This window comes from Lonchura striata, chromosome 2 (genome assembly GCF_046129695.1).
Source record: "Lonchura striata isolate bLonStr1 chromosome 2, bLonStr1.mat, whole genome shotgun sequence".
NCBI classification, from domain to species: Eukaryota; Metazoa; Chordata; class Aves; order Passeriformes; family Estrildidae; genus Lonchura; species Lonchura striata.
Genome location: NC_134604.1, coordinates 98,547,753 through 98,568,819, shown reverse-complemented (window position 1 = coordinate 98,568,819; position 21,067 = coordinate 98,547,753). Strand labels below are relative to the sequence as shown.

At 39.6% G+C, this 21,067-nt stretch overlaps 1 protein-coding gene across 5 annotated transcripts in view; it reads right to left on the bottom strand.

Moving 5' to 3' along the window:
- FRMPD4 (FERM and PDZ domain containing 4) overlaps nucleotides 1–21,067 on the bottom strand; it is a 292,904-nt gene that overhangs the window by 159,013 nt on the left and 112,824 nt on the right. The window contains exon 1 of one of the 5 annotated variants that reach the window (XM_077781602.1): nucleotides 7,058–7,277. The exons of 3 other annotated variants lie outside the window; for them this stretch is intronic. In XM_077781602.1, the coding sequence (XP_077637728.1) occupies nucleotides 7,058–7,146 (89 nt within the window). In that variant the 5' untranslated portion in view covers nucleotides 7,147–7,277. Of the gene's footprint in view, nucleotides 1–7,057; nucleotides 7,278–21,067 lie in introns of those variants that run through there. One more of the 5 variants, XM_077781596.1, reaches the window with a different exon arrangement.

Here is a 21,067-nt window from a genome sequence, read left to right as displayed (position 1 = left end):
CATTAACCTTTTAGAAGCTAGCCTTCAACCCATCTAAAATTCCACTTGCCTAGACCATACCACTTCAGCTTCCAAATGAAACCTCTCTGAGAGACAGTGACAAAGGCACTACAGAATTCAAGAGATCTACTGCTTGCCCTCACCCCTGAAAAAAGTCATTTAAGTCAAAGCAGCAATAAGGCAAGCCAAATACAATTTGCCCTTGCTAAATCTATGCAGGCAAATTCTAGTTGGTCTCTTGTTCTTTATGTGTTTGTAAATAAGAGTATACTCCATGATCCGTCCAGGACAAGAGATGAAGCTATGCAGCCTACAGTTACCTAGATGCTCCTCCTTGTCTTTCTTAGAGATGGAGAGCACATCAGGCTTTTCTCTTTCACTGAGGACTTTCCCCAGGTGCACGATTTTCGTAGTGGTCTCACATCTTCCAGCTCTTTCAGAACCCTCAGCAGTTCCCATCTGATCCCACTTTTCTGAATATATCCAGCTCCTTTAAGTGCCCACTAACTTGTTGCTTCCCAGATACTGGCCATTCAAAAAAATGCTGGCAAATACATAGGCAGGGGAACAGGCTTTTCCCTGAGGCCAATAAAGTATTTAGTGCTTCCATACCATTATATACTAGCTCGTTTCTTCTATTCAGTGAATTTACACCATTCCCTGTGGAGTTGCGTTATTTGTATGTTTTATTATCCCTGTATTATGTATTGGTTTATTCCTTTGTACCCCCGTGTGCAACTTGGTTTATCCCCAGTTTTCCCACCTTGTCCTCCCTTCCCGCCTTCCCAGTATCTATCCATCACCCTGAAAGAGGCATTTTACCCCCCCCCGGGTGCCTTGTCTATCACTCAGTGCCCCTTCCCATCCATCCAGAAGCTTCTACTCAGGGCACCGGGTGATTGGGCGAGGACCTGGGGCTCCCCCCATATCCTTCCCCATTGGACCCCACCATATCCCCCCATTCCGGAGCCACCCCCTATCCCTATCCCCATTGGTCGTTGGATACCCCTCCCTTACAGTTTATAAGCCAGTGCAAGCACCTTGTGCTTGTTCCTGTTGGCTGGCATCGTTCTAGGATATTTGGCCCCGTTGGGCTACAATAAACTCGGACTTAGCCCCCAGCAGGATCTGCTCTTCATTTACCACCGCGAGGCTTGCTAGCGCTGCCCGGAACCCACAAAGGCACTCTCCAAACCCCAGCTGGGAGCGGCGGAGGGTGCCTCCATTGCCCACTCTCGCCCCAGAGAAGAGCTAGCCGGGGCTGAGACAAAGGGAACCGGGGCGGGAGCGCGGCAGCTCCCAAACTTCCCTTTGCTATCAATCAACTTTAAGAATCCATCCTCATTACTTTAGCTGATTTTGGTTCCCCTTTTTGCATTATGCCGCATTGAATTTTAGTTGCCAAAGAAGTTCCTCGTCAAGAGGGTCTTATTTAAAAGTCCATAATCTTCTTGCACAATAGGATTATTTTTTCCTGAGCTCTCAGTAAGTTTTCACATCTTACATGGGAGCACTGAGGAGCCTGCCAGTCAGACACCTGCCCTTCTTCCCTCTGCCCTCAGAGCCCTGCAGTCACCTTCAATCTGCTGAAAGCTTTTCCTGGGCACTTCACTGATGCCTGTCTAGATGAGTTGCCAAGGAAGCAGTCAGAAAGCCAGGTAAGCTGTGACAGCCTCTCTGCAGCACCATGGGTCCAGGCTCCAGGCAAGCAGCAGCCCTCCCCAGATGACTGATCTGGCTGGCAAACACCATGCCCTATCCCACAGTGGGTGAAGTCACAAACCACTAGCACTTGTCATGGCATCTTCATAGGACAGATGGGCCTGAATCAGTGAGGAGAGGTGTCCAGCCTGCTGTCCCCCCAGCAGCAGAGATATCCATGCTCCTCTGCCCACGAAGCCCAGGCAAACAGCCACGAACAGCGCCGGAGCCTTCTGCACGCATCTGCCAGCCTCCCCCCAGCCCAGTCCTTGGAAACTGGTAGGGGTCACCTACCAAGGTTAATTTGATCTGATAACTGGGGGAGAGAGAGAGAGAGTGTGATAACTGCAACCTGGGGCTAATCCAGCCCCGCATGGGCACCAGCTGCTCAGCCACATGGCAGCTGCCTGGGGCCACAGGCAAGCGCCTACTGCCCCTCTGATTCCCGAGCGGGTCAGAGACAAGTGCTGGGGAAGGGATCATAGGTCTTCCTGGCTAAAGGCTGTGGTAGACTATTTTAGGACCACTGAGATCACCACCCATCTGGCCAGCTTGAAAGACATTCGACAGTGAGGTAAAATGTGTGACAGGCACAGAAACAGGAAGCGAAATTATATAAGATTTTTTTTCCCTTTTGGAAACCAGGCTAAGTCACCCCTACATATGCATACATCCTCCATATCAGCAAAGTAGTTTAACCAAATCTCAGTTTCCAGTCCATGCATTTATTTCATTCCCCAGCATGAATATTGTCCTGAATTCCTTCTCTATTCCTGTTTGGCACTATTGAGACCATATAGTCAAAACATGCTCTTTTTGTTACCACATGATGGAGAAAAGATACTCGGCATCACAACACACTATTTGCTCTAACCCCCTTTTTCCAATATGCTGCTACAAAAAGAATCAGAATTTGTTTCGTGCCTGAAAATAGAAGATGAAGCAGGTGCTAAAATTCTTAGACTTTCTGTTTGGACAGTTTTATCTATTACTGAGTTCCATCAAGAGATAATATAAATGGCTCAAAAATTTATTGAAGGTTTGCTACCATAAAGTTGAAAATGTAGTCTTGCACAATGTAGCATACTTTCCCCACATTAGAAATACTACAAAAATTAATTTAATAAAACTCACTATCAAGCCTAAATGGTTTGACAACCCATTGTTTGGAAAATTAACACCTGCCACATCAGTTAAAGTGGATTTAATCCAAGATACAACTTAAAGTAAAATGAACAAAAATTTAAAAGAAAAAAGTGATAGCCAAATCTACTGATTTACATTTTAGCTACAATGCAACAAAAACAAATCTAATACAGAAATTAGTGGGATTTAGGCATCTGATGCAATACAAGCAAATTATATTGATTTTCCCCCCCCGCCATCAGCTGTGATTCAGATAATGTAAAGAAAACACCAAACAATATTAATAGAAAAAAAAGAAAGTCTGCAGGTTGAAGTCAGGTTGCTCCATGCAATTGTTCTCATAAATAAAATTCAAGAACTACCAATTACTTTTTCCTTCAGTACTCATTATCACATGTCATGTTTTCTGAAGTCCTATCTAAGAGCTGAAGGTTCAGGTTCATAATTTCTGACATATTGATTATTGCAAGTCAATGACTGAAACTTAGTTTTAATAGATACCACAAAGCTAACTTCAATCAGATACTTCTTTAAAAGTCACCACAAAAGGCCTTTCTGTTGCTGAAGCCAGAAAATAATATTATGAGGAATGGAAGGCAATAGTACAACTTTATTTAATGCACTATGGGCTAAGGGGGAAGAATATAAACCAATCTGTCATTTCCTGAGAACTGGACATAAAACATGTTATCTTTGACAAGTCCAATTGTCAAACTGCAGCTCAACATTCAGTTTCAGAAAATGTCAAATTGCCTGTCCTAAAGCAATGGTAACTAATTGAAGCTGCAAGTCCAGTACCAGCTCACTCAAGCCATAGTAACACTTGATCTGGGATGGAAGCATTAAACTTAATTCTCCGGATTGCAGAAGGCAGGCATTTAAGGAAGGGATGGGCAAATCTATCTTTCAGGCCCACTTTACTGGAGTGGAGTGGAGGTTAGCTGAAATTGAATCGACTGTAAAAATAATGAAATAAATTATATCTCTCTTCTTTAAAAAGGGAATTGACTTCTACAGATTAATAGGCAGAAAAATATTAAAAGATCAGGCTTTATCACCAACATTCCCCCTACCCTCTAGGGACGAAAGCCTACAACTGGAACATTTTTGGCAGGTCAAGTAAATTAGGCTATATGTTTTCCAACTCTATCCTAAAACAGGAAAAAAAGAAAAAAACCAACCCACTCCCCCAAAAAAATGTTTAAAAACGTTTAAAATGTTAAATGTTTAAAAATGTTTAAAAACATTAACATTTAACACAAAAAAGACCAAAACAACAACAACAACAAAAAAAAAATATCCCCCCCAAAAACAAACAAAAAACCCAAAAACCAAACCAGGAAACCAACAACCAAAAAAACCCCAAACAAATATAAAACCAAAACCCAAACCAAAATTTAAAAAGCCACCAAAAAAATCCCCACACAAATCAAGAGATGCAAACTCTACAACTAAACATGAGAAATGTTATCCCTTCATTCTGGAAGTACACAAGCAGTTTTGGAAGTCAAGATAACCATGATTGTTTTTTGTGAGACAGGACCTGTGAAAGTATTTCTTCAAACTACAACTCAAACAAAGGAATATTGCAGTGATTATGCAGAAACTCAGTCCTTTTCCATCAAGAAGAAAGTCCTCCTTCTATCTTTCTTGGATTACTCCCACAGAGATGTAATTTGGAGAAAAGTGGGCAGCACTGGAGTCCTAAGGATTGCATACCTGGGTCTGTAATGTCACAACACACCAAGAGAAAATACTGCAAACAATAATTTAAAAAACCAAACCCTTTGGTCTTTAAAGGTGCTTTAAAGTTGCACTGCTGGCACTACAAAACTCACACTGGCTGCCATCTAGATATTTTAGTATTACCCTAAGTACAGGTGATCCAAACTCTTCTGCATCCACCACCATTTCAGGTTTTCACCAGCCATAGAAATGCAATCACAACCTGTCCCTATGGATGCTGTAAGGACTCCTCCACTCAGTGGTATTTCAGATTTCCACATAAGGAGAAGTACTCATGTGAATACAAAGGAATAACTAAATACTTTACACAAAGAGTGCTGCCTCAGTATGAGGCAGCTGGAGACTGGTTACAGGAAGAGTGCCACTCCCCAAAAAAGCAGTAGAGGTGATGTATATATTAAACATCACCATTCCTATTTCAACAACCATTGTATTTCTTCTATTCTACTTAAGTTCACAATAGAATAAATCTTATCATCCATAAGTGGTTGCTAGGATTCTTAAGACTGCCTTTTGTCACAAGGTCTTTAGAAGATTTTTAAAGGAGATGATGAGATGTCAAGCAGGCAGCTAGACTTTTTTCCCCTGATAATAGAAATATCAATTATATCAATCTTACAGGAAAAGGAAATAACTTGACACTTTACTATGTAAATATCACTATGTTCAAATTCCACTGCTCCCTTGAATAAGGATAAAGATTTTATAGAAAAAGTAAAAAAAAACCCAGAACTGATTCTAAAGTTTGGGCTTTTTCAAAATATATTATTTTTTTAACTGTTATATTTGTTTCCACTTCTGGAATTTGCTTTTATAACTTTAATTTCAATAGCATAGAAGTTCTTTTATAATCAATTCTTGTCTATCAATAAAGATGAGAACCACAGACTCTAGGTTTGTAAATTCCTCTCCATGTGCCACACTATGGTAATGATAATCTCCAAGAGTTTAAGTGCTTCCCTCACTAAGCGTCAAAGCCTTGGACATGAAGAAGTAAGCTTGGTAAAATCTGCCTGTCAAGGAGCAAGAGAAGATGGAGATGCCAACACAGCCCCTCTAAACAGCAAAGGTATATTAAGACCTTTAAACAATCCAACCAGCAAGAGACGATCATACTTTCAGCACCATTAATGGAACCATTTTGGTTTTGCCCAGTACATTAATTTAGATTTTGACCTTCTGAAATACTGAGGGTTTTGATTCTTCTGTGCTGTTTGCTAGAACACAGGCTAAGTTGAAGGGAAAAAAAACTATGGTTATCTAGACTTTTTCATTTGTTATTCCTCCCAAATTACTTTATGTCCTGCAGAAGCCTTCCCTTTTCCCAGAACTTTCCTCTTTAGGATTCTTCTACTCAAGCTTCATTCTACATCAACTTTTGTTGCCTCTCCAGCCCCTAGAGACATGACAGAAACAGGAACCCTGAGCTCCCTCCCTCCCACACACAAGAACCTAAGGCATCACATGAATCCTGTGGCTTGTCCCTCCCAGCTATTTTCATCTTCTGCCAGTGTCACAGCTGTGGCTCCAACACCTGGTTTGTCTGCATGTCTCACCACAGGCAGCTAAGCTGGCACAGAAAGACACCATTTCACCAGAAGAAAGGAGCAGGCAGAGATTCCAAGGCTGCAGCTAACTCCATCTCACACTCCTCCCTGAAAGCCTCCCACTCGCACCCAAAACCTGGCACTCTGCTGACCTGTTTCCCCATCTGAGGGGGCTGCTTTTACAACCAAACCACAACAACACTGCCCACAAATGTGCTGAGAACAAACACCACGTGGCCCTACGTGTGTCTCTAGTAAGCTCCTCCTAGGCTGCTGAGAGCTAGCAAGCAGAACTCTGAGTCATGCTTTTTGGGTCAGAGCTCAAAAAGTTTTGGCTGTTTGACACAACAGGGCTGCAATGTACTGCTTGGAGTCCCTGCAAAAACAAGGCACAGGTGTGCTCACTGCTGTTCCACACTACAACCCCTCTGGGGCAGAGCCAACACAGCAAAGGACAGTTCTTGATCTGAAGCCAGTGACAGGCCTGCTTTAGATACAGCAAAAAGTCCTCCATGTTAAAAAAAAAAAAAAAAAAAAAAAAAACCAAGCAAAACAACAACAAAATCACAAACAAACTCCTCAAAAAACTCTCCACCCTACAAACAAAAACCCCAAACCTCTTAATGTTTCCAAAACAATGATACTAAACATGCATCTTCTTAAAGAGGAATCTAATTAGTGAACTGGAGCATAAAGTCAAAATGTAAACCAATGTTTGCAGTACCGAAGAATGAGAAATACATAATTAGTGGCTATCCTCACAGTCTGAAGCCAAAGATCTGTTATTCTGAAATGATTCCACTGTCAGTAGTTTCCAACTAAATGGAGGCAGAACTGCAACAGCAGCCTTCAAACTGAGTAGATCTGACTGCAGATTCAGGGTATGCACTCAGAAAGGTGATGCAATCCAGACTTACACATTGACATCTCTGAACGCTCGGAGCAAGGCGTGTTGTACAAATACAGAAATGTAGCTGTGGATGTAAACATTAAGGCAGACATTCATAGGCAAAGTTAAATTAAGCCCCACAAAGAATACAAAGCATACACCCGTAGAACCGAAGCCGTGTTAGGTTAAAAATTTCATCAGATATTTGTTTTTGAACTACATCTATGACAAGAATTAAATGACAATGTAAATTACCTCAGCCACCTGGCAGGCAGGGAAATTTGCTGCAGGGAACAAACAGGTAGTAAATAAATAAATTAAGAATATGTTATCAGGCTTTGAGAGAAAGGGCTACAAGGAAATGGACTCTTTTCCCTCCAGCAGAGGTCACAGCAGTCAGTAGGAATTATTAGCATCATTCTCATAACACACGAACAAGCCAAGCTGCCAAGTAGCTATGCTGCAATAGTATTTCAAATCCTGAAGAAAATTTCTCTTCAGAAAAGGAAATTGAGCTCCTTCAAGAAACTACACTTGTCATTTAATCTCTCATTCTATATTTTCCTTGTTGCACATCTACTCTCGAAAGACCTCTGACAACCCTGCATTTTGATGCAGGGCTTTTCATTTTAGTGAAAGACACCAGAATAACACAATAGCGTCTTAGGAATTGTAGCCCATTTTTTTTCTTCTGGCAAATTGAAATTGTATAATCATCACAAATTCATTAATAGAGAAGTTACAAATGGAGTGCATGGATGCCTGAAGGTTTAACATCTGTGAGTATCTTTTCCAACTGATCGAATGCCTGAGCTCACAACTCCCAAAGAGACTGCTGGTTCCTACTCTCATTTCTGACCACAGAAATTCCCACAAAGTAAACTAAGGCACATTTTTATTTTTGTTTCCTCATATAACAAAGACTTACCCTGGTGAATTGTATTGTTATGATGTGTTTTGAAATGGATGGTAGTTGAAAAAACTGATCTTTGAAGGAAATGCTGTGCATGCAAAATGCTGATTTGCTAAGGAGAAACCTCTGTGTCTGTTTCTCTCAAATAACAGCTTACCAATTACATTCAATTGATGAAACGCTACAATTTACTATGGAGCACACATATAGCTATTTCCAGACACCTCTTGTTTAAGTTGTTAATGTGTTTTTTGACAAAGAAAAAAAAAAAACAACCCAACTACATCCACCAGGTAAACCAGATTATACCCAAACCCGGTTTCCTCCTCTTGCTGAAGGAACTATTTGCTCTATTTGCACACCTGAATGTGGAACACACTAAATATCTGCCTGCTTCAGCTGGGAAACAATACAGAGCATAAACCCCAAATAAACTGGTGAGCTAAGTGGTCCCCTCACTATCTATTTCATATCTATTGTTTCAACATATTTAGTTGTAGCACCAAGGTTTTCCAGAAGGCAAATTTAGGATATACATTTTGGGAGGAAGTGGGAAGAAACAGTACCTAGTCACTTACATTGGCATAGGTTGTAAATCTGGCACTGGATAGCATGTGATGGAAGAAAAATACATCAGAAACACTGAAATACTACTGCTGCTATGAAGGCTGGAGAAAATGAACAGCTCCTTGGACTGGAATGATGAAGAACATAAATTCTTCTAAGGATATTTTCCTCATACATATACATGTAACATCTATCAGCATTATCAAAATTTTATTTTACTTTTTTCTTTGTTTTCTCTCTTTTTTTTTTTTTTTCTTTTTACAGCAAGAAGGCCATTTGGTCCATCAGTATATTTGGACTTTTAGACTATAATATTTCCCTTTCCTAAGCATCCAGGTCATCAGCTAGTTGCTGCTTTCTAGTTTTCAAATTTCTGCTGAGAAATTATTAAATAAGCAGATTATCTCATCTGTACTCTTATCTCATTTTACTCTTCCCATGGCCACCCAACTGCCTCAGCTGCAAGGTAGCACAACTGTTTGCATCAAAGACCATCTCCATCCAGGAGACATTCAGTAACAAGCCTGTTCAGGTCACACCCTGCACATCCAGCAAACTGGGAATTAAAAGGACAGGCCAGATGTCAGAGCAGCTCCTTAGTGACAGCACCACTGTGGTAGCAAGAGCCATTTCACAGAAATCTTAACTTCAACAACACATGGCCATTAGCTCCAGGCATGATGCATGAAGCAAGGGAATAAAATCTCTAGCTATGCTGAAAGATCAAGAGGTACAGGGCTATCTACTATATACACCTACTTTTTCCTTTTAACAGTATTTGGGATGTTTTTTCTTTTCCCCCTTCAAATATGGATGCTCTCAGTTCTAGCAGCACAGGAAGCACATCCCAATGTGTAGAGAACAGATCACAGTCTGTTCTCCCCTCAGGAACCAGGAGTCTCATTTTTGCCTACACACCTAGCTCTTCATGACCCTGGGGACCAGGGGGCAACGTTTCTCACCTTTCTTGTCCTCTACTTACCCTTCAGGATGGCTGTAGCTGCCAAATCCCTGTCAAACAGTGCTTAAGGGGTTGATATTTGACTTTTGGCTAAGAGGTCCACTGCTCAAGCAGCTGCTCCTATCTTTTGAGAAAAAGCAGGCACTGGATAGAAACCTTTTGCATTTCTGATTCTGATGTACCATCAGACAGGACACACTCGTAAGGCACAGACTAGTTTCAAGAATATGCTCAGTGCTCTGTAACTGAAGAAAATAAAACAAAATTATAAAATAAAAAGAAAACAATAGCTGTGTCATAAAAATGTTTCACAAGATATCAGTTATCACTAAAGAACAGATGGCAGAGATGTTATATCCTTATGAAATCCAGTGCTATTCTGAAGGGCTTCATTGTTTTGGAACCTCCTTGAAACTGAAAACCAAATCAATTTATACAAAAATATTACCCAATTACACTTGCCACTGCTGACTCCAACTGTTGGGGAAATGTGAACACACATAAGTGTGAAGTTATCTGGTCTCAGACTATAGTTTTCCATAGAAAACTATGGAAACTTATTTATCTGAACTAAGAGGGCAACAAAGATGCACCTGTTTTACTGAAGAGGCAACCAATGATCACAAGCAAAGTTAAGAACTACTAAAAGTTTATGTGAAAACAGAGGGAACAAAGTCATCCTGAAGCCATGATCCAGCCCAGTTAAATGTACCACCACCCCTTGCTATACCATTTCTCTTAGCAAATGCCCTCTAAACCAACCACGACTCACATCAGCCAAGGTTCCTCTTCAGAAGCCTGACACAGATTTGCCCTTTCTGCAGCCCTGCTTCCAGGATCCACATACATTCACCACTCCCCTTCCTTTCCTTCCCTATGACTGTGCTTTTTAAATAGACAATGAATTTTAAACTCCTTAAGGATTGTTTTTTAAATAACCCAGGTTTTCAATGCTGTCAAACACTCAGACATATTGGCAATATGGAAAAGGATGTTACAGACAGCCTCAGAAAGAAGGAATAAAAATTTTTATGCCATGATTTTTCCCACTTGGTCTCATATATGCACATTTCCACTGCATTGTTTCCTATCTCTTCTGAAGTCCAAGCAAGCCCAAAGACAGCAGACAGCTCTTAGAAATCCAAAATGCTCCATACATATTTCACTTGAACATTGCCCTCAGAGAGCCTGTGGGAGGTATTCAGAAAAGCAATCTTTGGCTTAGTGACGCTTGTCCCCTCTAGCCCGATCTATTGCTGACACAGAAAAAGTGACTCTTCCAAGGAATGGGATGCAGAAACTAGTATCTCTCTTGGGCAGTGAACTCCCTTTTGGAAGAGCCATTTTCTCTCCCCTGACCATGAGAAGAGCAGGGAGAATGTTCTCTGAAGGATTTTACATGCATTATCATCACTGAAGGCCCTTCTTAGCTACTGCTACAGATGACTCCTCACTTAAATTTCTAGCCATATTCTCCTACACCTCCCTACCTAAATCCATCACTCAGCTCTTGCTCTCTAAATATAGCATGCTAACAACTATGAAAGGTGTCTCTAAATATATTTAGTTTACCTAAATGATACTTACTCATCAGTGCCACGTGCAAGTCTGCTATTACTGGATAGCTTGCTACTAACAGAAAAATAAGGAACCTTTTCATAATGCAGTTAAGTTACAGAGGAAACAGGTAAACATAAATATAATTAAGATTAGTTTATGACAGAATCTGTCACTGAGAATCTTAAATGGAGACTCTTCACTGCACCTTAGCAGCTCTTGTAAGCAAGATGCCCACGTTGCAGAGTATTGTGTGCTTTTAAAATGATATAATGAACTCACTAGCCTGTAAGAGAAATTATGTCTAAATCTACTATCAAAGTCTATTCCATTTACTAAATCATTAGCATCCTTTCCCATAGTGCAGAGTTCCACTACAGAAATTATTCCAAAAGAAGTCCAGGTTCATAGAACATGGCAGCAAGTATTGGGCATAAGCCCCTGGACAAACTGGATGTAGTCCCCCTGTATTAATTCTCTATAGAATAACATTTTCAAGCTGGATCTGAGAGCTCTCTCACAGTCATGTGTCAGTGCCAGAAAGAAACACATTAAAGGGCTGCCATGCTAAAAATAAAAGTCCTTTAAATAAGACAGAGCTAATGAATTGCTGCATCATAAACGAGAAAGACTGGTCAGCCACTGATTTACATGAGAACACCACAAGGACTGAGAGCAGTAAGAACACAGCATGCAGACCTGAAAAAGAAGTGCTGCTTAGAAGTTTCTTCATTTAGCCATATTATACACTTTGAAAATTATGACAAACCCCACTTATAAGCAGGAAGTGTCAGATGTTCTGACACTATCTTTCTCACACACCACTCAAAACAAAGTTCCTTTACTACCCTTGATTTAAAGGTGAAATTTCATTGCTGAAAACAGCATAAGGTGGAAGTTTACTGAGTGCTTTGAGACAAACAATGAAATGCATCATTTATTCTAATATTTCTTCTGAAATATCCTATGAAGTCTGTAGATCCTCTCTCCTCCTCTTCCAGTCACAACCTTCCCATGAGAATTCCTCTCTAGCTTGAGTAAAACCAACTAACACCATGTCTTTTAACAATAAATTTCACTTTCCAACTCACAATAGCAAGTTCTGTACCTTCACTTTCCATAATGCCACACTTCCACCCATATTTTCCAGATTTTTAAATAGCACAATTAAAAAAAAGGTTCATCCAGAAGTTCATCCTTTCTGCTAGAAGAACCGAAAAGAACTCACACAGAAATTTCCTTTAATTCTCCCTACACAGATGGAAGACTAAAAGAACTCTCCAGCTTGGAGTGAGTTTTTGAAAACTTCACATGGCCTACCAAAATATACTATAAATGCCATATACAGGCTTAAAAATTTAAACTGGAAAGAATATATAAGGGAACTGCTGATCTTTAAGCAGCAAGGAGAATACCACAATCAGATTGTTACTCTGCTGCCAGAACCCAGCACAACACAGTCCCTCTCTACTCCTGCCACCTCTACTCCAACCACAAAAAAAACCAAACAAAAGCCAAACAAATAAAAATCACCAAGTGATACCCTATAATTCCTCTATAATCATAAAATTTCCAGGAACAAATCATAGTTATTTATTACATTACCCTGATGTAATGCTAGCCTTGGCTCACCTGACCCCCTGACACCATCCCAGTCTTACCCCAATTAGCCAGGAGGCTGCCAGCTATCAAGGCAAGAGAGGTCAGAGTTTCGTTTCTATATTGAGAGAAAGCATACATGCATACATATACATGTGTGATGATCTACAATTGTGACTTTGTATTTACAAGTGAGGGCTGTAGAGTCTGGGCAAGCACACCTAACACACCAGAAATGTTTTGGTTTTTTTTTCTTTTTTTACAATCACTGTGCAGACACCCATATTTTAGATTAAAACAGGAAAAAATCCTATAGAATTTATGGAAACATGAATGGCTTACTAGTTGTCACCCTGTAACAAACGGGTCCTAAAACAAATCAAAAAATATGAGAGAGAAATTATTCTGTTTTCCAGATTCTTGGTTGACTTTTGACAGAATTTCGTTCACCAAGAAAAAAAAAAACAGATAAAAAATTGTTTCTCATCGCAGGTACGCAGGCAGCTCTTTGTGTTTGCAAGCCTAAAAACAACAGAAAAGAAAACCAAAACATTTTTCTCAGTCAGAAAGCTCAGTAAAGGAATTCAGTGTTCAGATTTCAATTTTAAAAACTGCATGTTATAGAGGACAACTGCTCTGTCCAAACTACAGATACAGTGCTCTTTTGTACTTCTGCACCCAAATTCTTGTCACATATCCCATGCTCTGCACTTTGAAAATGTCATAAGCATGAGTCCAAATTAAAACTTGTTCACCGCTAAGAACTGTTTGTCTTTCAGTGCACTTTAATGTACTCTCAATTCTAGGGTACATTACTAAAATTGCTATTGAAATTAAAGTTCTCCTGGAAATTGCTATGGAACATTTTCTCTTCTCACATCCAACAACATGTTGGAATATTTATTCTTAAACAATAATTATAACAAACAGTAATAATTCTGTCAAAGTTTAAAAACAAAATGCACATCAACTGTGAAACCAAGCTGGAAAGTTGTAAAGTCAGATTTATTGTCTTCATATACATTTTTTGAGTGTTTCAAGCAAGCTGACTACTCAAACTCTGGTCTAGCATCTTGTTTTCTGAGAGTTCTCCCTTTCAGTTTTCATGTTTCAGTAAAAAATACCTAATAGATGCAAAATGCTTACAGAAAGAAGTTATAATGAGCATAAATATCACTACACTTTTAAATTTTCAATCAAAAATAATGAAAAAAATCATAACGGAAAAGTGTTATCCTACCCCCAGGCAAAGCTATAGACGAGCAAGCTTCATTCCCATGTTTCATTACGGTTTTTTTTTTGGTAGCACTGCTGAAATGGGACCCTTGGAATACTCCAGCTGCTGACAGGAATTTTTTTATTCTTTTCTTAAAAGACATTCATGTGCATGGATGGACAAGAACAAGCCATGTCAGATTCTGTTCACTAAAAAGCAATCTAGTTACAAAAGCTGGATGCAATGTTTTGCCATGTTACGTACTATGGCCTGATTTTCATATCACAAATGGATCCTGCCCTTCTTCAAGATACAACACACAGAAAAGTGCTTTTTTTTCCTTTCCTCACTCCCATAAAATTTTCCCCATCTAAAAATATCCTTTTGCTTGTGTTTTCAAGTACCACTCACCATTATTAATGGACCAGAGCTAACCAAAGAGATATATCAGCAAATATTGTTGTTCCCACTACTGGGAAAGTCCATCCTCCATCATATTCTGCAGAGTCTATCAAAAATTCACATTTCCATCAGCAAGTAGTTTATAAAAGACAAAAAATGCAATTACACATCTTATGTCATGTCAAAGGATTTGACCTTCAGCCCTACATCACTGTTGCTGCAAAGGAACCTGCTTCCTTACAATACTGGACAGCTGCTTTCTCACATCTCTTAGTGAAGCCTCCCGAGGCTAATTATCTCAACTACACGTTTGTCAGTACAGCTTTTAAAACTCTACACAATGCATCAGGTTCACAGAAGGAGAACTGTAATTGTTGGTGGTCACTGCAGAGAACAGCAGAATCCTGTTGAAGCTTTAATACACTCAGCCTTTATTCTAGGAAAAGTTCATGCTCCTGAATTCAAGAACTGCAGCCCTAATCCCTGAAGTCTGGAAACCATCCAGCAGTGGGGTAGGAATGGGGCTGATTAATTTTTTTTTCCTCAGCACTTGGTTAAATGATCTCTATTCCAGTTTGTAAAATTACTGCGCTCAATCTTTATAAAGAAATGTTCTGCATTGTAGATTTGTTACGGTTCAGCACTTTGGCTTGGATCAGAAATAAAACATAAGCACAGTAAACAACTGCACTTTAGCTCTGCCAGACAGTTATGAGCTATAGCTCATCAATATAAAATAAAATAAAAATTTTAAAAACACCAAAAACAACAACAAACAATGAAAAAACAAACAAACAAACAAAAAAAAGCCCCAACAAAACAAAACAAAAAAAACACCCCTACTTGGCTCTAGAGAAGACTTGTTCACAGATTAAGTATTTAAAACTTGAGGGACAAAAATAATTCCCAGACCAAACAACAGCACACATCTGAGTTTGTGCATATGCACATAAATATATAAAAGTAATCCTGAGATACTTATTAATCTCTGAAAAACCTGTGTTTTGCTCCCAAGAACCCACGTGAAAGTTAGAATCTATTTTCTCTGTCTGAAGTGGAAATGCACCAGAAGTCAGACAAAACACAACTTACAAACAATACCCAAGTTTCAGTCACAAATGTATATTGGCTTCCTCTGGTAATGCCACCAGCCTTTGCAGAGAAACAGTTCTTTGGATTCATTATTTTCTTTCTCATTTAGCATTTTCTGTCTCTGCATCTCTCTGCATTAATAGATTAAGAAATTCTTTAACTCCGTTTCCTTGAATCCATTATCCTCATATGCAATTTTATTTCACATGAAGTCTGTGGAAAACAGGAGCAGAACAGCTGGCTGTTGTTTCTACATCAAAGTCAACACTGTGGCTTTGGTCCATCCGTTGACGGAGGCAATAAGCACCAAACTCACCTTGTATATAGCAGCTGCCCCAAAGAAAGAAAAGCTTATGGCAAGGATAATTCAGAAATCAGCTGGAAGTCCATAACCTTGTACAAACTATTAGTAGTCTTGTAGACTTCCTCTGCAAACCTAAAATAAGTAATATCAATAGTTCTTCAGGAAAAAAGAAAACACCTTGAAGATTTCACAAATTCAGTTTTGCAGAACAGTGATTTCTTTGGTGCAATAGCTACCTACTTAGAACAGGAATGGCTACAAGACTAAGAAATGTCAGTTTCCACTTCATCATTTTCATGTATTGCCTATTACTGCTTTCTAGTCTCCCAGTAAAGGGTTTCAGTCCAAAACATTGATATATGTATTCTACAAGGCCCAGGAAAATATCAGTAATGATATACACACTAGTATGGTGCCACTTTACTTCGAAATAGAATTATGTACAGCATTTGTTTTCTGAGCAAGCATCCACTCAGCATTAATTTCCCAACTACCAAGAAGGAGGAAAAAAAAACCAAAACAAACAAGCCCACCACTGTGTCATCCTTAGAGTATAATTATATATTTTCCCCCCTAATTATTAAGTTAGGAGCAAGGTAACAATTTCCACATACTACTATCAAACTATGAAACCACTGAAAGAGACTCCACCATGAAACAGCATAAAAAAAAGCTCTGAAAAAACGTGAGAAATCTGATAACTGAGATACATACAATTTTCACTCCTTAGCCTCATATTACCCATTTGAAATATAGCTAATCTAAAGTGCATCATATACAAAACACTTTGCAAGACCTAAGAGATTGTCAACCCACAACAACCTAGAGCAGTTTTGTTAGACAAAGCATTTTCACATCAACTGTTTCCCCTAGCCTTTCATGAAGTTGGAGATACCATCTCTAAGTGGCACCAAGCCACTGAAGTTCAGTGAGGTGCTCTAGTGACCACACAGAGATGTAAGTATTACAGCTCAATCACTGCAGGCACAAGGGAATGGAGAAGGTGATACAAGATGATTTTACTGATGCTCCACCATGGCTGGACCCTCTCTGCACCCACCTCGGAGGAAGTACCAGCAGCCCCCAGGATCTGTATGGGTGTCCCCACTGCCCCAGCCACAAGGGAGTTCTCTGCTTCTGGCCAGCTGCTGACCACTGGCTTTTGAAGCAGAAGGGCTACACACCATTGCTGTCCACCAGTGCCACAGAGCCAGAGATTACAGTGCTATCGTGCCATTCACAGCCCCACGATCACTGGTTCAGCATTCCTGAGGCAATTTCACTGTAATAGGTACTTGAAGAAGTTTTTATTTTTAATTAATAGCAAAAAATATGCTAAAAACTCTTGGAAATCTTCTTTCTAAAATGGAAGATGGATATTAATTATCATGCACCAAAGATTATATTATTATATTAACCCTCATGATCATATTATAGAATCATAGAACAATAAATCTAGTACTGCCGAGTCCACCACTAAAAAACATTCATAAGCACCACATCTACAGGTCTTTGAAATATCTCCAGGTGTGGTGATTACAGGCATTTTTCATTATACAGTTTCACTAAAACTGAGAAATCAAACTTGCCTGGCACCATAAACACACACAAATTTTCCATTTATTTCTCTTACAATAAATAATTTTCTTCTTTTTCTATTCTTCTTTTTATGAAATATTTGATACCAGGTGCTAAAATTATTTATTTCTATTTAGGGTTTATGGTACCTCTTTTTTGTTTCTGAAACAATACAGCTAGCTCCTGAAATTCAGAAACAGTTTTCTCAGCTAACTGAGAACTAGAGAATCCTACAGACTGCAGCTTAGATGGTCAATGGGCAGAAGTTTATCCAGATCTTCTTTAGAAACCAAAGATTTATTTTTCTACAAAGAGATTTTTGAAAGTATATGCATAAACACACATAAGAAATGCACTGATTTATTTATGACCTTCCAATTAACTTTATGCCTTTTCCTCCAGGCCCAAAGTTAATCCTTAATATGGAAGTGACATTTACATTTTCTGCATCTTAAGTTTTGAGTGGGCAAAAGGCTAGCCAAAAACCTCACAAAAAAATATGACTGCAAAAGGATTTTCAAAGACTAAGAAAAATTTGACAAGACCACCTGATCTGCAGCAAGAACTTCATTGTCCTGTTGCTACTTTCTGCAATGCCTATAGCTTCATCATCCCTTTTCATATCCATAAAGCATTAACTTCAATGAACTGTTTTCATTGGCAAATGACTATTCAGTTTCTTAGAAACTCTATGCAAAAAATACTGAGTCATAATTACCCTTTAATTTCACTCACAGCATTTTCCCCAACAGCTGCAGCATCCCCTTCAATGAAATCTGATGTTTACTGCATATACTCAACCAAATACAAAATCCAGTAGTTTAGTACAACTGCATCCATACAAGGACCTTATACTTCCTTCACAGATTAATAGCAACACCCTAAAACCAAAGGATTTATAATTTAAAATTTTTCTTTAGGATCTGAAAGGAAAACTTTTTCACCAAACACTGAAGCTCTTGCACAGAAGTAGCTGTCTTCAGACATTAAACCACCTCTCTTTCCCTAAAAAAATCCTGGAGAGTTACTGCATCTATGAGAACAGCTGTGCACAAAGGTAGCTCATGTCCACTTTCAAACTGACCAGTTACCAGGAAGGGTTGAGCTTGGTCCTTCTTAGAGCATGAGCATAACTTTGAGTCTTTTCCCTCTCTGTAGCTCCCAGATGGGTGTGAAAATGGCCAAAAACCATCCTGAATTACTACAGCTTGAACTTAAAAAGTAGTTTCAAATACAAAATGTAGTTTATAACACACCCAGAGATATTCTTTATGTTCTCTGACAAATATGAATACTGTAAATATTGATTGAGAACTGCCTGACAGCTCTCCTAGAAACAAACGTTTAAAATATTTAGAAGTGAAAGATGGACATGCAGAGCTGCCAAATGACTGGTTTGTTTTGTAGAACTAGAACCCTCTGAGCTTATCAGCAGAATCAACTATCTAATGATATTGAAAGCATCCTGTTTATACACAGGAAAATGGGCTGTCATCACCTTCATCTTTCTTATAGGTAGTCAGAAAAAATTAACTCTTACTTCCTAGGGTAGTTATGGACTCATTATTGCTGGAGGTGTTCAAGGCCAGGCTGTATGGAGCTCTGAGTAACCTCCTCTAGTGGAAGTTTTTTCTTCCCATGGCAGGGGTGTTGGAAATAGATGATCATTAAGACCTCTTCCAACCCAAACAATTATATGATTCTATAAAACTTGATGTTAAGATGTGGTCACTAGAGCACCTCATTAGAGCAAAATATTGCTCTAATGTTAATTAAAATTTTAAATTCCATTCACTATTTGGATTCGGGACAAGACAGTAAGGCAGTTTTGCAAGGAAAAATAAAACATTTACCCATGCAAAGCCAAGAACTTTAGAAAACTTTAGAAAACCAAAGAATTTTAGAAAAGGAGCAGGACTTCAGTGGTGACATGACAACATATCACTTAGAAATAAACAAAAGCATTAATCATCAGATTTCAGAAAAGCAAGAAGCTATGTTCTGGTACTGAAAGTTAATTAACATTTAAGATAGCATTGGGACTTGACTCCCAGTTTTCAAAGAAAGAGTTCAAAATGTGTTGATTTAAAAATAAAATAGTTTTTTAAATATTCCAACAAACAACTCCCAAACAGTGACACAACAGCATAAAATTCAGTGCAATCAAAACCTGCCATGTGTATGAGATAGGAAGAGGCTGTCATGATGGGTTTACCCTGGCTGGGTGCCAGACACCCACCAAAGCTGCCCTATTGCTCCTCTCCACAGCTGGACAGGGGAGAGAAAACATAACAAAGGGTTCATGGGTTGAGCTAAGGACAGAGGCATCACTCACCAAATACCATCACAGGCAAAACAGACTCTGATTGGAAATAACTGCATTTCTTACTAACAAAATCAGAGCAGGATAATGAAAAATAAAATAAATCTTAAAAAAACACCTTTCCCCCACTTTTCCCTCCTTCCCAGCTCTACCTTTGCCCCTGCAGTGCTGCAGAGAGAAATGGAATTGGGGTTATGGTCAGTTCATCACAAGTTGCTCCTGATGCTGCTCAGGGAAAAGAGATCTTCCCCTTCTCCAGCATGAGGTTCCTCCCACAGAGACACTTCTCCATGAACTGCTCCAATGTGGGTAACAATTCCATACTGTGCAGCCCTTCAGACAGAGCCTGCTCCAGCATGGGTCCCCCATGGACTTAAAGTCCTACCAGGAAACCTGCTCTAGTGTGGGCTCCTCTCTCCATGGGTCTCCTGCAGGGTCCCTCTCAGGCATCCACCTGCTCCAGCATGGATCTCCTCCACAGGCTGCAGGTGGATCTCTGCATTCCCACTGTTCTCCATGGGCTGCCAGGGCAGAGTTGCTTCACCACAGTCTTCACCATGGGCTGCAAGGGAATTTCAATTTTGGTGCCTGGAGCAGCTCCTGCCCCTCATTCACTGGCCATAATTGTGCCTCTCACGTATTCTCACTCTGCTCTTCTCTGACCACAATCACATCTATGCAATAACTTTATTCCCTTTTTAAATATGTTAGCATAGAGGCATTACTATCATCCTGGACTGGCTCAGCCTTGGCCAGTGGTGTGTCCGTCCTGGAGCTATCAGGAATTGGCTCTGCCAGACATAGGGAACCTTCTGGCAGCTTCTCACAGAGTCCACCCATGTAGCTCCCCTGCTACCAGGTCCTGGCCATCCAAACCAGATACAGCCACCCCACACAGGAAGGATTAGCTTCTTTCAGCCTTGTAATTATTATTGAAAATGGTGCAACTTTCAACATGCATCACTTTTTTCCCCCTCTCAAACACCAGCACATGACAGACTACCTGTCATTTCACACTGTACCAAGCAATAAACACAGTCAAATCCAGAGCATCTGACAACCACAGGGGCACCAAAGCAATGCCATGGACCAGAATAATTCTCTAGGCTTTATGCCATGCCTTTTTCCATCATAGGCCCTTTCACTCAAAATTGACCACATCCAGGGTTTTCAAAATTAGCTGTGGTAAAAGAGATGGTAGGGATAAGTATTTAAACAAATCCTTGTGGAAATTAGTAAGCTATGTTCTGCTCACATAATACTTTCATTCAAACATAAAATCAAACCATGTCATCTGGAAACCTATTAACAGATACATGGGAAACTCACAGGAAGCATTTACCTAGTTCTGGAGCACACCTTACAGTCTTAGGATTCCAGATTTACTCTGTTTCCAGTGTTACTGCAGTAAATACACAGAGCCCAATGCAAGATTGTTTTCCCTAGTATAAAAAATGACAACAACAAAATCAAAAAAAACCAAAGAAACAAAAACAAACAAAACAAAAAAAAATCCCATTCCAGTA